The 18,198-nt window shown below is 40.3% G+C and overlaps 1 protein-coding gene across 1 annotated transcript in view; it reads right to left on the bottom strand.

Moving 5' to 3' along the window:
- LOC135707571 (protein phosphatase 1 regulatory subunit 16A-like) overlaps window positions 1–18,198 on the bottom strand; it is a 354,713-nt gene that overhangs the window by 87,168 nt on the left and 249,347 nt on the right. The window contains exons 6-10 of the mRNA XM_065229442.1: window positions 13,226–13,672; window positions 13,036–13,161; window positions 12,903–12,978; window positions 12,718–12,838; window positions 12,553–12,649 (exon numbers count right to left, since the gene is read on the bottom strand). Coding sequence (XP_065085514.1) covers window positions 12,553–12,649; window positions 12,718–12,838; window positions 12,903–12,978; window positions 13,036–13,161; window positions 13,226–13,672 — 867 coding nt within the window. The remainder of the gene's footprint in view (window positions 1–12,552; window positions 12,650–12,717; window positions 12,839–12,902; window positions 12,979–13,035; window positions 13,162–13,225; window positions 13,673–18,198) is intronic.

Genomic DNA, 18,198 nt, shown 5'->3' with positions numbered 1-18,198 from the left:
GTAAGTCATCAAGTTAGAGACTGTCGAGCGCTTTTTCATGAATCCATGCTGAAACTCTGAGATTATGGGTTGAACAGCTGGATACAACTTCTCATGCAGAAGACTTTCGATAACTTTGGCCAAGCAGTCCAGGATCGAGATAGGTTGGTAATTTTCGTGTGTAATTGAGGCGAGCTTCCAGGCATCCGAAAAAACGCCAACCACACGCGATCGATTGAAAATAGACATAACGGGAGTGGCTAACGATGCTGCACAGTTCTTGACGAAAGACGGTGGAATACGGTCCGGGCCTGGACCTTTCGATGGATCGACTGAGCAAAGGGCTTTGAGAATAGCGTCTTGACTGAAAATGAGCTGCTGCAGGCGAATGTCGTATCTTGGTAGCTGATCAATGTATTGCTGCGGTGGAGGAGTTTGATCGGGTTCAAAAACACTTCGGAAAAAGTCAGCGAAAAGGTCAGCAGAAGCGGTGTCGGTGGTGGAGCTTCTACTACCGTAGGTGACGTCCACGGGAATACCAGCTGATCTTTTCCGAGAGTTGATAAAGGACCAGAACGACGATGGATTTTCCTTGAAACCCCTCTGGAGGTTGTCGACGTTCTCACGAAAGCGAGCTTCCTGCAAACTATTATACTCTGCTTCTACTAGCACGGTGCGTATACTTGTTTGCTGCGGTCCGGGAACGAAAGTAACGTTTTCGAGCTTTACACAGACGGTTACGCAGATTACGCAATTGCGGAATTGCAAACAAGATTTTCGTGTCTTCACCGGAACAGTATCTTGGATTACTTTATAGATGTTGTCGTAGAATACGGAGACGGCGGCATCAATGGTGGGTTGGTCAAGTATTTGTACCCAATCCAAGGCGGCAATCCTCGTGTTAACAACATCGAAATCACATTGTGCAAAATTATACTCACTGCGGGCTGCTGGGTACGGGAGCGGATGATCTCTCGAACGGGAGTCAACTTTTAGAACCAACGGCTTGGGGTGACAATCAACTTTCATAATTGCAGAGGGTGGTTCAAACAGCTCGATGCAATCGGAGTCACTGACTTGACTTGATTTGCTTCAATCCAGCAGACAGTATGGACTCCACTACAGCGAGTTCCTGTTCTGATGAAGCATTGAGAGGCAGAAATCCTCTGAGGACATCGAAGTCCCAAGCTAGATTTGGCAGATTGTAATCGCCCACAACTATGGTTGTATCGTGAGGGTTCGCCACACCAAGGAGCTGTTGTACGGAATCAGCGTGTTTGGTGTAAATGTCGGGCTGACTGTTTGGTCGAATATAGATGCCGCACAGGAAGATCGATTGATGTTGTAAATTGACTTGAACAGCAATTTGTTGGAGGCTCTCAACGCTTTCACCGTTTGCTCTCCAGTTTTCAAAATGACGTCCAAGCAAGAGGTGCAACGTGTCAAAACTCCAGAGAATCCAACGTTCTCACACGCCAAGTTGGCAAAATTGCTGGATGTGACCAAATCGACCGTGACAAACGTTTTAAAAGTGTTCGGGGAGCATCTGTTGATCGCCAGGAATCCTGGAAGTGGCGGCAATTGTAATCTGGACGTAAAGGGTGATACGGTCAAAATTTGGTCAATATCAACTTGACGTATTTCTTTCAATTTTGCATTTAAAAAACCTGAACACCTCTCATTTTGAAGGTGTGTGTGTGTAGAATGTTGCTCCTATTTTGATTTTGGAATTCACTCTTCAGTTGTGAAAATGCCGTCCAAGCAAGAAGAGCAGCGTATCAAAATTTTGCTCGCGCATCGCGAAAATCCGAGCTACTCGCACGCAAAGTTGGCAAAATCGCTAAAAGTTGCCAAATCAACCGTTACAAATGTAATTAAAGTGTTTGGGGAACGTTTGTCGACAGCCAGGAAGTCTGGATCGGGGGGAAATCGAAAAACGGAAGCCGCTGAGACGAGAAAGAGAGTTGCCGGTAGTTTCAAGCGAAACCCTAACCTCTCTCTCCGAGATGCCGCAAATAAGCTGGGTGTATCGTCTACAACCGTGCATCGAGCCAAAAAACGAGCCGGACTATCGACTTACAAGAAGGTAGTGACTCCAAATCGCGATGATAAACAAAATACGACGGCCAAAGCGCGATCCCGGAGGCTGTACACGACGATGCTGACGAAGTTTGACTGCGTGGTAATGGACGACGAAACCTACGTCAAAGCCGACTACAAGCAGCTTCCGGGACAGGAGTTTTATACAACAAAAGGAAGGGGAAAGGTAGCAGATGTTTTCAAGCACATGAAACTGTCAAAGTTCGCAAAGAAATATCTGGTTTGGCAAGCCATCTGTACCTGTGGCTTGAAAAGCAGCATTTTCATAGCTTCCGGGACTGTCAACCAAGAAATTTACGTGAAAGAGTGTTTGAATAAACGTCTGCTGCCTTTCCTGAAGAAACACGGTTGTTCCGTACTGTTTTGGCCGGATTTGGCATCTTGCCATTACGGTAAAAAGGCCATGGAGTGGTACGCCGCCACCAACGTGCAGGTGGTTCCCAAGGACAAGAACCCTCCCAACACGCCAGAGCTCCGTCCAATTGAGAAACACTGGGCTATTGTCAAGCGGAACCTAAAGAAGACCAAAAAAACTGCTAAGGGCGAGCAGCAGTTCAAGGCAAACTGGCTTTCTGTGGCGAAGAAGGTGGACAAGGTGGCTGTAAAAAATCTGATGGCAGGGGTCAAGCGTAAGGCCCGGCAATTCGGATTTGGAAAAGCGGAAGCCTAACTGAATATTTTTCCTGAATTTTATACTAATTGAACTTTAATTTGATTTTTTAAATAAACGATTTCACCGATTTACACGCGTTTTCCCTTGACCAAATTTTGACCGTATCACCCTTTACTGATACCGGTGGTCTATTGGAAACTCTTTCGCTCGAAAGCAAAACATATTACAAGCACATCATGATGCGCGTTTGGATGTGTGATTGTCTTCTCTAGTGTTTCTGTTGCGTATAAAGTGGTAATTATTGAACATCGTAGCAATCACAAACAAGTAAGAATCTTGCTATCGCAATATAATAATGATGCCTTCGAGGATGATATCGTCCTCTTCCCTCGACTGATCATCAACGTCCGCGTTGACATCTGTCATGCTGACACCTTGTTAATTAGATATCTTTGCTATCGATCTACCCAAACCGTTTTTGGCCCTTCATACAGCGACATGTTGAGGACAATCAGTGGTTATTAAGCTTGATCAAGACAAACAGAGAAGAGAGCCCACTGCTGTTGGACTTAGTTTCCGTGCTACAATGGGTGGTAAACCACTATCATCTATCATCATCAGTTGTTCAGATGGACAAGACCTATTTTGTGTGTTTGCCCTAACTCGACATCTTGACTAGATAGAAGGTTCCAGCACAGGAGTGGAACTTCGGATCAGAAAGTGGCTCCACTTGCCATTTGCGAACACTAGCGCACCTAGCGGTAGAAGGCATCTTCTGCCTGCAGTTAAGATAGGCAGCATGCTATGATAGTGTGAGTGCACATAGAAAGCCCGTGTGGAACGCTACCACAACACATCGGTTGTTGAGCAGAAAAACGAAACACTTTTTGATTCACCGATTTGTTTGCACTTCCCCTTCTGTTCTGTGGTTCCAGTCTTGGGTAAAGTTGTTCAGATAAACTAGACCCTGGGTGATGCGGTGTGGCTTCTTTTCAATGTTGGCAGTGTTATTCTTCGGCATCAGCTGGCAGCAAGTGCGGCCAAACAGTCATAAGTTTGTTAAGTTCAATCGTAACTCTTCGCTTGTTTGTTTACGTTCGTAAATTCGCAAACAAGAGACAAGTAAAATGAACAAGTTTTTGACAAAACAAAGTTTAAAAGTTATAGAGGAAATGGATATAATGTCGGCCTAAATGCCCCTAATTTGGACCCATACATAAATTCAGCAATCGACTAAATTAAAAAAAAAATATTACCAAAAATATCCATTAGTACCGTCCCAATGACGCGTTCATCTAGATTGATAAATAGATATTTAGCGATGGGCCCTATCTTAGATCCATAAGAGAAGCTTGAACATTTTTAATATTGATGTACTGCAATACTTATATTTGCATCGTCGCACTGAAAAATTGGATCGATTTGACAGCTCGAGATTGGTTCGATTTTGGGGTCCGTCTTCGCATCACCCAGACTACACATCTTTGACGTACATCATGGAACGTAAACAATGTACACAGATCATGTAAACTTAAGTGATCCGAAACCTTAACGTCAACAAATCAACGAAAAGTTGATAGAATTGAAATTCTCGTTTCTTTCAAGTAATTGTTATGTCAAAAGTGTCGCTTGAATGTCGCGGTCTCTGGGCACCAAAATTCACATGAATTTTCGTAGTGTGTAGACCTATTCTATAGTAAACAGTTTAGCTCCGAATTTACTCATCAGTTCACACTGTTGCTTCACGTTGTTTCGAGTTTTGAAACCCTTGAGTGATGGTAGCGCCACTACTAGGGGTGTGGCGGGTTTTGCATCTAAATATATAAAAGCAAATACAGCAGAAATTGATCACTTCCGTAGATTAGCCTCAGATCGTACTTCTTTTTTTGAAGATGATAGTCTTCGAAGAAATTAATGTAAATCATTGCCCATAATAAACAATTACGCGAAGATTCATACAAATCGGAAAAGGTCGATTCAAAATTTTTCATGGAACTGTGTTCCGTTCTACTTGCCTACCGGAACACAGTGAACACATTTTAATTGACAGAATTTCGGTTTTAAACGAAAAAGCTGCTTCTGAATTTCCTAAAATTAATGACGTCCCCTTCCCCTTAAGCGAAGACATCAAATCAAGAAGACTGGCAACTTTGCCAGAATCCAAGCGACAGATACAGTAGCGCTGCGCTTGAGTGAAGGTGGAAGCAACGCATAGAAAAATGAGCAAATACACAAACCTTTCTTCTAAGGATGTAATCTTTGCTATCAAATTCGTTCGAAGCATTTACCTTTGAGCAGCAGATGACGCGATTGTACCTGTCTCATAGCGTTCGTATGAGAAAATGGAAGAGTTGTCAGTCTTCTTGATTTGTTGTCTTCGATTTTAGGCTAATTTCAAAATGTCTTATCGATGGGGTCTAGAACAAAAAAAAAACCCTGTATTTACGTGTACACGGACAACGAGACTAACTCAGAGAGTGGGGCACTCAAGTATATTGCAGAACCGCTGCTCCATATTCTTCAACGAGAAAAAAATAAAGTTTTTTTTTTATATGATGTCCTCAAGAACAAAGGCTTTTTGTGTAATTCCAACAATTCAATGGGATATCAATGATACAGACTGATAAGGTTCACTCGTTAATGAATAAAACATCAAGAAAAGGTTGGGGGTTTTTTATAACGTTTTTAGGGTAATTTTTACATGTTTAAGGTGAAAGGGCACGTCGTTAATTTTCAAAAATTTAAAAGCAGATTTTTCGTTCCAAATCAAAATTACGTTCATAAAAATGTGTTCATTTCATTATTCATGTCTACCGGAACGTAGTGAATCAGCGTTCTGCGCTTATTCTTATGAACTATCTTTTTTAAACGAAACTGGATGTTATAACATCATATTGATTAATATCACATTTCCTGTTACCGACGCGAAAGGCATGATAAATTGAAGATGGGTGGTAAACCACATGGAGGAAGTGAGCGATCTGCATATTTAAAAAAAAAAACTATGTAAACAATAACTAGGCAACTGTACAGTGCCATATTGGCCAAGGTTGTTGCCATTGATTTTCAATAAAAAAAAATCGGATTTATGAAATCATTAAATGTTCAGAAGATGTTTTGCGCTTGTAAGTTAAAAGAAGAGATTGAAAAGTATGTGGTTGACACATGAAACCTGTCTATTTTGCTTTCGAAGAGTCACAATTTTATGATCGATGAACATTCATTCTTCATGAAGAGGGAAACATCAGTGTTGCGGCTATTAATTTTCTATAAATACTTGTTTTTAAGAATTATGAAATCAATTGATGTTATGATGATGTTTTGGGCTTGTAATAAGGAAGAGGTTGTATTTTATGTCTTTGGAACATAAGTAAATTTTGCATTTAGAGAGTCACAATCAGCCATTTTATAATAGGTGAATAATCACTCTTCATGAAGAAATAATATTAATTGATCATCAAATTACGACTCTCTAAAATCAAAATTGACAGGTTTCAAGGCCAAAACACTTACTTTACTAACGCTTTCTGTATCTTGCATGTGCAAAATATCATCCTATGATTTCATAAATAACAAAAACATGTCTGTGATTTCTATATGGGGATACACTTTGTGAAAGCCGAAAATGGAACATGTAACAACATTACGAAAGATTTTGCACGTTAATAACTCTGCTGCCCCTGAACCAATATCAATAATTTTATCACCAACCGATCAGAAATATTTCTACGCATCTGTTAATTTTAGGACTTTATAATTTTTCAAAATGTCACTACTGAAAATTGCACGAATGTGTAACTGTTGCTATGATAATTAAAACTATGACCGATTGCTTGCGAAAAGCGATTTCCCTAACACAGATTTCAAAGTTGAATTCCATCCGGTCTCACCAAACGGTGTTTATTCAATCACCGCGCGGTGGGTGGTGGTGTTCTCCAGTGCACAGCGAAAGGCTGCCTGCAAGCAGGCACATGAGCATTAGAGTGATGCAAATTTTGAAATTTTCGCTCCACAATACTTAAACGATTCCAAATCGGATCCTGACTAACCTCTCAAAATTTGAACCCATTTGGTGAGAAACTGAGATCGCACAAACCATTTGAAGTTTGTATGGGAATTACTATGGTTAAACCAAGATTTTTGTTCATGTCTATCTAATAATTCACCATATTGGTCTGCTTCAAAAGCTTTCATATATTCTTGTAGGAAATTTTCCCAGCTACAAGTTTGCTCAAGATCACTTTTTGATAAAATGCAAGGATCGAAAGTAATCAATGGTTCAATGCGCTGATGTCTTATGATCATGCTCAATCAACTGCTCAGCAGGCAACATTGGTGTTTCTGGGGCGTTGAATAGGACACAAAAATCATGGCTACTATGTCACACTGCAAAATACAGTGTTGCCTACAGAGCAGCTGCTTGATCATGTCATAAGTTTACCAATCCCTTAAATAATTAATAACTTTTTCCTGTCTTGTTTTACATAGAAACAATCTTCAGCAAAGTTGTAGCTGAGACAATTTTCTATAAGAATGGCTATCGAACTGTTTCGCAGCTCAATATGGAAAAAGACTAGAAGGCACTGAACAAAAAGTTGAGATTTCCCATAGTAATTTACATGCAAACTTTAAATGGTTTGTGCGAAGTCTGTTTCTAACCAAATGAGTTGTAACTTTGGGAGGCTAATCAGGACCCAATTTGAAACCATTTAAGCACTGTGGAGCGAAAAAGTCAAATTTTGCATCAGTCTAATGAGCATCCATACAAGGAGGAAGAAGCCGCACCGCTGTTGATCGGAATCAGTAGCTCTTCGTGAGTCGCTGTGGGCCTTCTATGTCATACTATAAAGTATAAACAGAGAGAACCACCGTCATGAAACATAAACTTAATTCTTGATTGAGAATCCGTAACGGCCGATTCAAATATGCAGCGATCCCATCTGTCAAAACCAGGCTTGCAATTGCTCATTACAGCTAAAATGCTATTTTTCGGAATTACAAAACTATGAGATACTATTATGATAATTTTTATTTGTAAGAAGCAAGAATGGGTGGTAAAGTTTGTGTATGGCATAGACAATTTGTCAATTTTGCTTTCAGAAGGTCACAACTATCGATTTTACGATCGCTGATTGCTCGCTCATCGCGTTGCTCATCGTTACAGCTAAACGCTATTGTGACCCTCTGAAAGCTAAATTGACAGGTTTTATGTATCATACAAACACTTTACCTTCTCTTCTGGCATCTTGTAAATAAGAATATGATTAAAATATTTCATAGCTTCATAAATCCGAAAAATAGATTAGACACGAATCACGATGAGTTATACATTTTTACGCGTGCTCGTGGCTAGGATACACATTTTTCGCGACCACGGCGGCAGATGTCAGTTTTGTGCTTTGATCAGAAATGTGATGGTAATTTGTAAGATCATTCATGTCCGTTTGTCGGTGAGAGAACCCCGCTCAAATTCCTATTCCTACACAAAACACAAGCTCCTGCTGCAGTTAACATTCCTTATTAGAGATTTGAATAGATTTTTCTTCTTTACTTAAATCTTGGGTTTTTATTAGTTAGGTAGGTTCCGATTCTACACGTTGTAGTTTCATTTTTAAACCTGTTATATTGACATTTCTACCTAGAGGATGAGTACTTAAGGGGGTTAGGTTTTTTGATAAGTCTTTAGTGGGAATGACACTGACTGCATATTGTAGTCTAAATACGTATCTGTCATGGATACCAAAATTAATTAAGTGGAATTAAATGCAAGATAACCCTTTTTTTGCTATTTTAAAACAAATAAGATTAATTATATATTACGACCACGTAGTCCTACGTCACCATTCCGTACAACCCCATAGGGCTGTCCCTTGTAGTTTTTTTATAGCAAACGAATGGCTGCAAGCCCAAATGAAATAATGACTTCTAGATATTCTCGCAAGAGGTTGATCGACAATTTTATAAAGAACTTCAGAAGATCATAGACCTACACTACGGTCTCTGGTTAGTTACTTATTATTCTGAAGACCTCTAATACTTTAATAGGGGGAGGGGTAGCTCATCGATTCTTCCGGTTCGCCTCCTAGCATCGTGCTATAAGGTACCAGGCGATAACCAGGGTAGTTGACCGATAGCTCGATGACGTCATTTCGTTGGCGTCTGCAATGGGAAATTCTCATAGCAGGCGTTGACGATGGGACGTTGTCGAGTTGTGGAATAGCAACTATCGTGGTAACTCACCGATTACCTGTCGATCTGCCAAATTTGGAAAGACGTCTGCATTGACTTGTCTCATATAATAATATTCCACCCACTATATCACAAGAAATTGCGAGTAGCTGAGTGGAATGGAGATAAGTTAAGCATTGGGTACAGGACCAAGTCTCCCCTGGGTGGTGCCAGAAGATGAGCGCAATAGAATCATCAAGTTGCCATAAGGCACGCAATGAGACTATTGCATGGCTGGGTAGTCAAAGTCTTCCATTCGTTAGTCATTTCAGGTGGATTAGAACAGGTTTAGGTGGGAGTTGGCCAGATTTGGATTTGTGATGTAATCCTGGATAGGACCCTGTCATTGAACGTCGCGTGAAAGTGGAACTTAATGAAGGCCTAAGTACTTTTCCGTAGTTTTTAGTTTTCGGATTTGAAAGATCGTCGGTTACAGTGGCCTGCTTACTGAGCAGAAAAACGCGGTCCCAGGTCCTTACATATCAAAGAGATTTATGATAAAATCGCTTGTTTATCGTGTATTTTGCGAAACTCGTTGTTGTCGTTGGTTCCGGGTTTGAATAGATACAAAAATTTGAGCAACGGTATTATGTGATATGAGGGGCTCGGTGGCCTTAGAGCAACCGTTTTTGCTTACTGAGCAGAACATCATGAGTCTAATCTCAGGCCCATCCACATTCAAGATTCGTCCATCGTTTTATTTGTCATGGTAATAACAGCAACTCGGTGATTAAAAAGGTGCTCGTCTGCCTAGTGGCAAACGTTTTTGCTTACTGAGCAGAAGACCGTGGGTTTAGTCCCAAGCTCCTTCGCGTTATATGATCGTTAGGACATCAATTCAGCTTATCGTTTACCAAAACGAACCCTGCTGCAAACCCAACCCTCTTATCCAACATCCCAGTGATTCCTCGTGGAAGTGCAGAGGTGTTCTTGGCTTCCATCAAAGCGAGTGTCATGTCAACACAATCCTTCCCATTTCTTTCTTGACCTGTGTTCGGGCGCGGCCGGCGCTGGTATTGCCTAACTTAAGATCACCAGTTTTTACACTTTGAGGATGATTGCTAGTCCCAAGCATCGTCTATTGGTTCTCTGTGTAATTACAGCTGATCTGGCAGTAACAGAGTAGCAACCGTGGGCGGTCAATCAAGCTCAAGCTCAAGCTGAAGACCTCTAATACTTTAATAAACCAAATCATGTCTCTTAGAAATTATCCCCTAGAGAAGTTGATCATAAATTGATCCAAAGACCTTCAGAAGATCATAGACCAGCACTATGGTCTCTGAATATTTTGGCAATTCTTCTGATTGATTGGTTAATATTCCAAAGATCTCTTATTGCTCAGTAAATAAAATCATAACTCTTAAATATTCGCGCAAGAAAGAGGTTTGATCAAAAATTTTCTAAAAACTTCAGAAGATCATAGATCTGCACTATGGTATCTGAATATTTCTCGTTAGTTGATTATTATTCTTAAGACAAAGTCACTAAACCGTAAATTCTTAAGACCTCTATTTAATAGTTCAATAAATAAAATCATGTCTCTTAGAAATTCTCGCAAGTGTAGGTTGGTCAGGAATTTTTACAAAAATCTTCCGAAGATCATATACTTGCACTATGGTCTTTTGATATTTTAGAAATTCTTCTGGTTGATTGATAGATAATTATTTTGAAGATCTCTAATTATTTGATTATACAAATCATGACTCTTAGAAATTCTCTCAAGTGTTGGTTGATCACAAATTATTCCAAAGACACTCAGAAGATCAGCATAATGTTCTCTGAATATTTTTGGAATTTATCTTTATTAAAAATCTAACCCCCTTAAGTACTCATCCCCTAGGTAAAAAAGTCAAAATCATAGGTATAAAAATGAAACTACATTTTGATACGTTCTTTAGTGGGAATGACACTGACGAAGACTGCACATTGTAGTCGAAATACGTATCTGTCATGGATACCAAAATTAATTAAGAGGAATTAAATGGAAGATAACCTTTTTTGCTGTTTTATTTAGCATTCCGCTAACAACCCAATTTAATTACTTCATTATGATGGCTACCAAGCCTTTGGGGATTTTCCTTATTATAGATTTTTCTCCTTTAGCTTACTTAAATCTTTGGTTTTTATTAGTTAGGTAGGTTCCGATTCAACACATTGTAGTTTCATTTTTATACCTATGATCTTGACTTTTTTACCTAGGGGATGAGTACTTAAGGGGGTTAAATTTTGATAAGTTCTTTAGTGGGAATGACATTGATGAAGACTGCACATTGTAGTCGAAATACGTATCTGTCATGGATACCAATATAATTAGGTGGAATTAAATGGAAGATTTTTTTGCTATTTTGCTGTTTTAAATGCATCAAGTATTTAATTCTACGGATGTTCCGGATCTTTCAGGAAACCATCCCGTGCCCACTCCATAACCAGTTCAAAAATCAGCATTTTTACCTATCAAACCAAATCAAATTTACCTATAAATAAAAACTATTTAATTTTACGCATACTCCGGATCTTCCAGAGGACCATCCGATGACCACTCAGTGTATATGTTCAGCTGATATAACATAAAATGTACAGAATTTGTCTACCTTTTAGTTATAGAGACAAATCAAGGCAATCAAGTGCTTAAATTTACGGATTTTTCAGAGGACCATCCAGTGACCACTCAGAGTCTATTACCAGCTGATGAATAAAAAATCAGCAGGGATTTGTATGGAAAACCCTACTTTTTTGATTTTTGAATTTTCCTTAAACCATGCAAGTAATCATGTTAAAGTATAGTCCAACAACTTTGCCGAAGGATGTACAGTGTTGGAATGTCTCTAAACAAAGTTATAGCTGTTCAAAGATCGATGTTTCGAATTAAATGTCAAAAATCACTTTTCCTGCCAACACTGCCGGTGTACTAATGACAGTCAGATTACAAACTTAGATAATATCGAAGTTTCTTATTTTATCGATTGGGTTTTAACATGGTAGATGACTTTAGGAGGGCCTCAAAACTGCTTCTTGTGTCAGTTGTAGAGGCCCCGCCCGGATGGAATGCTGATCCACAGTAATAAGTTGCACACTCACACAACGGAAGTCAACAGTGAAGCATTTTCTCACGCTCAGAAGCTCCCCGTCCTTTCCCAACGAGGTGTAATTGAAACGATACTCGTATCATCACCTCGGGTAACTTTTGCATCCCGTGTCAATACCAGAAATCATCCCACGTTATCATTCACGAGTCAACTTGTGCGCCTTCAACAGCGACACTGAACTCAATTAACTAACCAACCCCTCGAATCAACACCAGCTAGTTCACCCGTACCTAAACTTTTCCTCCAATTGTAAGTATTATTGGAAAAACCCAGCTCCATCGTCGCAGCCATTTCACGGAACAGACAAGCTTATCATCATTGCCGCCTAGTCAAAACTTTCTCGTCCTGAGCCCGGGTTCATTCGGAGCGGGCGGAGACGATAAACTTTCGCCCATTATATACCTACGTTTAAATAATTCAAGAGGGTAATCCTTGCCCGGGAATGCTGCTGATAGCAATTGAGAACAAGCTCTACGCCGCGCCGCAACTCCCACCACGGGCATGGCATATGAAAATTTAATTTCACTGGAAATGGGAGACACTTACCTCTTGCGCTTGCAATCGGAACCGGGCTTCCTCGACGGCGTCCTTCTTGGTGGTGAGACCTTTGTCTCGCAGCGAGGTTCGCCGCACCGATTGGGCCCTGGATTCGCGGGAAAACAAATGTTGAATAAGAGAGGTTATGTATTTTCCGTCTTCGGACGTTTGTACCTGGTGTTATTGCTTTGGGATCGCCGCACCCGCTTCCGCTGGGCTTCGGCCAGTCGTTTGCTCTCCTGTTCCGATTTGAGCTGTTCTATCCGTTCGCGAATTTCCGGATCTTCGCAAATGTCTGGGGATGGGGGAAAAGGGCGTTAAGAGGGCGGGGTAGGTCAATCTTGACAGATGGCAATTACCGGAAGGTGTTTCGTCGTTTTTGTTTTTGGCATTCAAATCGGCGCCACTTTGCGCTAGCATCTCCAGGACTTCGAGCTAAAAACAGGATTAGTTTGAATTGCGAAATCGTTTGAGGTTAGGTTTAGAGCTTACGTGACCCCAACAGGCGGCAGCATGTACCGGTGTCCATAGATCGTGGTCTACGGCGTCTGTCGATACATGCTGCTCTAATAGGAACTCAACCACTCTCGTGTAGCCATTGGCGGACGCTATGTGAAGCTGAAAGTATGTGAATCAATTAGTAAAAATTGAGCTCAATTTCAAGGTAGTTTTGTAACTTTACCGGCGTCGCCCCTTGGCTGTCAGGTACTTCCAGATCCCCTCCCTGGACGGCAATGTCCTGCAGATCCTTGAGCATCTGCGTCTCGGTCGCCGCTCGCGTCTCGTCGATCAGCTCCTGCGTCACGCCCCGCTTGGACATTTCCGCCTCGATGTAGTCCAGCGCTTCCTCGTCGTCGCAGATGTCGTACGGCATGTTCCCGTCGGCATTCACCGAGAGCAGGTTCGCACCGCGCCCGATCAGAATCTTGACCAGATTCAGATGGCCACAGGTGGCGGCCGCATGCAGCGGGGTCCATCGCTCGCTGTCCTGGGCATTCACGTTCGCCCCGTAGTCGAGCAGCAGGTTCAACATCTCCGCATTGTCGTCGATACAGCATTGGTGCAGCGCCGTCAGACCGTCCATGTTGGTCGCGTCCGGCGTGACGCCCTTCTGCAGTAACTTAGCCACCTGGCGGTTAAGGAAAAGAGAAAAAACAAATCACAAGAAATTATTACACTCATTGCAAACAAATAGAAAAATCACAGCAGGCCGTTGGTAGCCGGGTCACGTTCTGCGGTTTTCCAATTCCAACGCTTCATGGTCAACTGAGGCGGAGAAAAATTGCAGCACTCAGCGAAAACTTTTTCAATAAAGCAAGCTTTGAAAAAGATAAATTGATTTCAGTTCGTCTGGGTTTTCGAATTTTTTCTCTCTTCGAATCCAGGGAGATTTTCACCATTTAACTCAATCAAAGTCCCGTAAAAGCACGTGCTGATACATTTTACTCCCGCGTAAACTACCCACCTACTACTGGAATGCGAAGTGGGAAAAAGGAAATAAGAAAGGGAAATACCGAAGTGCAGTGGCAGTTCCCAACAGGAGAGCAAGAGCATCGTGGAAGGAAATTGAAACGTTCAACATTGGCTCTGGAGACGGAAGTTTGCTCGAACTCAAACAGTGCGGCATCATTGCCTAGGGGGCGGAAATTATATAAAGCTCAATTTAAAGCCCACTGGGGAAGGGGAGCTTAGCTACTATTGAAATGGTGGTAATTAATGGACTAAAGCATGGCATTTGATATGACGTAATTAGGTGTTTCATGCTGCTTCTGACAGCACTCACCGCCAGAGGGCGAGCAGCCTCAATCGTATCGGCTCCGGTGGAAAATCGACTTCGAGAATGTATGGCGAAATCCACTTTTAATTAAAAAAATATCAATAATGGTGCATTTTGTCCGATATATTATGACTAAAAAGAATCAAATGTAGCAAATGTTTTCTCAGCGCTAGAAGCAAGGTTTGAAGATAAATCATCGATTTTTCGAAAATCTCCTTACAAAACTGGTTTATACACCTCTGGCGTCACCGTCAGCGTTGAAGAAGGGGTTCGTCCGTCAAATGACAGGTGTAACGCATGTTAAGCTGCTTTTCCACCAGCGTTGCCAGATATACCGATTCATCGGTATTAATACCGATGCACAGCTGTGGCTTATCAGAATACCGATTTTTTAGATTTTATACCGATTTTTTATAATAATCAAAATGATTGCCTGTTCACGCTAAACTGTTGGAGGAAGCCATTGTGAGAGACTTTTATTTTTTGAATATCTCTTATTTTTAGTTCCGTCTTATGCTTGATACTGTTTCGATTAATTTTTCCATTTCCTCGCCGATTTTGGCTACCCAGGAATTGAGAAACAACTGATGAATCATCCCGGTGATTCCAGGAAATTGGGTTGTTGAATTGAGGTAAATACATATTCGATATCTGTATTAAAAATGGAACCGAAATCCAAAATTTCATCAATTTTGGTACAATGGAACTATTTTAAATAAGTACGATTACATTAGCAAAAATAACCATCTTAGCGCCCCTCGCCATTGAGCGAACTGTCAATTAATGGATATTAATGCCATCGAATGCAATTTATTGACAATTTAAAACTTGGTTTACAAATCAAGATTAATGTCTACGGGATTGATAAAAATATATTAGTGCTCAGAAAACGACGCTCTTTCAGATGATATATAAAAACCGGCATGTTTTTCAAAATTCAACAACCCAATTGGGAAATACTTTTATTCAATGAATAAATAGGAATTTTTAACTTCCTAAAGTTTATTCAATCTTCCCTTGGAATTTTGTTCCACCTTACCCCGTTAGTTATTTAATTAAATAGATTCCTATGGGAATGTAATTTCGACTTCTCTTGGATGTTTCTTCTGGCTTCCGTCTTCTCCCGCCAGTTTGCTTTTTCAACTTCCCCGGAACACCAGGGATGCTTAAAGCACAGACAAACAGACATAACACATTGAATATTTCTCATTGTAAAACATCGTCGTTAAAACATTACCGCCATCTGTTGAGTACACTGTGGTGGGTAGTACGCTGAATAGATGGCGGTAGTGTGTAAACGTCAAACGCAAGGGAATTGACTATGCGCGCCACACGTGGCGGTGCTACCAACTGAGATACTTTCAAATTGACCGTTAAATGCTTGTTCGATGAACAACTTGTGAGTGTTATGTCTGTTTGTCTGTGCTTAAAGTGTTTTATTGCGGTTCCATTTTTGCTTCAGGAAAACTGCAGGAACTTTTAAGAAGGACTGAATATTCGAGAATAGTTCAAACTTTTGGGTAAGTTTAAAGATCTGTCAGGGTAAGTTCCGATGAATTAAATAAAGTTTCTTTCAATTCTGTTAAAATTAGAGAACCCGGGAATTTCAGGAAAGTCCAGAGAACTCCAATAAATCTAAGGAAACATCAAAAATATTTTGGACACTTCACAAATGCAAAGCATTTCAAGGAAATCTAATGGTTTTCAGGACTATTCCATTTTCAGGGGCAATTCAGGGAACTTAGGGAAGCTCTGAGAACATCAGAAAAAAATCAATTAATTTAAATGAAATTGCTGAAACTTTAAAAGAGTTCCGAGAAACTCGGGGAATTTCCGATAACTTGAGCAAAGTACCGAGAGGTTCATGGAAATTTTGGGAACTTAAGAGAAGTAACATGAATATTATAAAATTGTGAGAGAGAAGTTTTGAGAACTTTTAAAAATTAAAAAAAAATCGATAAGATCAGAGAGCTTCAAATATTGTGAGAGCACTTAAGAAGCTCTGAAACCTTCATGAAAGTTCGGACACCTTCAAAGAAGATAAGAGATTTTCTGGTAGTTTCATAATCAAGGAAGTTCCCAGTACTTCGAGGATGATCAGAGAACTTCAAAACAGTCCCATAAACTTTAGGAAAAGTTCAAGAACTTTCAAGGAGCTCCGAGGAATTATGTGATATTTCGAAGTGCATTTCAGGAAACTTTAGGGGCATTGTTGGGTCTTCAGGGATGTTTTATAAAAATTAGGAAAATTACTCAGGATCATTAGAGCATGTAAGGAACGCCAGGTAATGTTGTGCTATAATCTCCAAGAAATCTCTTTCTTCCGGAATTTTTCCCCAACTTCTCCTTGAAGTTTCTTGCGACTGATCCGTAAGCCCTCTGACTTCCGACTTTCTCCAGAAGTTTCTTCCACTCTACCTTAGGAAGTTTATTCCATCTACTTCCGTCTCCATAAAGTGTATTCCTTCTTCTACAGGAAGTTTAATTAAACTTCCACCAAATATATCTCCCAGAAATCCCATTCGTCTTCCTCTGGAAATTTCTTCTTAAGTCATTCTCCGTAGATTTCATTTTGGGCTTCAATTGGAAGGTTTTTCTGAGCTTCTTCTGTCTTCCTCTGGATGTGTCATCCGATTTTTTTTTCCAAAAGCTGCTTTAACTTGTCATCAGAAGTTTCTCGATAGTTGTCTTGGAAGTTTCCCGGAAGTTTATTGATTTTTCTTAGAACTTTCTTCAAACTTCCTCCAGTAGAGCTACTTTATTCTTTCTCTGGAAATTTGATCGGCTTCCTTCAGAAGCTAGTTCAAACATTGCCCGGGAATTTCTTCCGGCTTCTCCTGGAAAGCAAATTTTCCGTTCTAAGTCCAAAAGTTTGATCTGTTGGCATCAAAAACGGCAAGAAAATAAATTTTATTAAGATAGTAAATACCGATAAATATCGATTTTTTAAACTGTTGGTACCGGCAACGCTGTTTTCCATCAACAGCTCTACTTGGCGACTTCACATCGACGCTGCGTCAGTCCGTCAATTTTGATCAGATTCTAATTGGACGCTGACGCTGACGCCCATTTATGAATTTTAGCCACAAGAAATCAGTATGAATTTCATTGCTATGCCTTATGAAAAATAATGTTGACAAACAAATAAATTAAGCGTAGCAGACTGGAATCGAATCATGGATGTTGAGATTAAGGGACCGTGTGTTAAATACACGTCTTTCAACGCTTGGAAAAATCAAATGGTTAAAGGCAAATAAGAGCTACCTCATGTTTGATGATAAACATTCATAAGTCACGCCTATAAAATTCATATGTGACGTTCATAAGTCGAGCCTGCCAGTTTTAAGGCAGTTTTCTATCAGTGATTCTAAGAAACTTTTTCTTGGAAATCGAAAATACTGGAGATTTTAAGAAAAAGCGGCACTAAATTTCAACCCTCTTTTCTCGTAGTTCTAGAAAAAATCTCGATGGACATTTCAAAAGGTTCTATCTGCTTTGATCGATTTTCTTTATCGACTTTTTCTTTTGATAACCACTGCTATGCACAGGAGGTTCATATCTAGCGTCCAAAACGTCAAATACATCCGGGAAAGGTTTAGCAGCTGAGTTATTAACGAAAGTGAAAGTCGATTAAGGGAATCGATCAATGCAGATAGGACCTTTTGAAATGTTCATCTAGAAATGTTCATCTAGAAATGTTCTCATAATATTTCTCAGTGATAAAGTTAGAATCGTAGGATACGTCATTTTGAACTGCTCGATTGATAAGATTAATTGATCATTTTAATTCGAGCAGCTTAAACTGACGCTGAATACCGGTCTTGTGTAGAAATTTGTCTGAAATAGATCACATCATTCGAGCAGTTTAAAATGACGTT

Source organism: Ochlerotatus camptorhynchus, unplaced genomic scaffold (genome assembly GCF_037179485.1).
Source record: "Ochlerotatus camptorhynchus isolate MF236.1 unplaced genomic scaffold, CSIRO-AGI_Acam_v1.1 ptg000314l, whole genome shotgun sequence".
Taxonomy (NCBI): domain Eukaryota; kingdom Metazoa; phylum Arthropoda; class Insecta; order Diptera; family Culicidae; genus Ochlerotatus; species Ochlerotatus camptorhynchus.
Note: the sequence above shows the minus strand (reverse complement) of the source record. Positions and strands in the feature narration are given on the sequence as shown.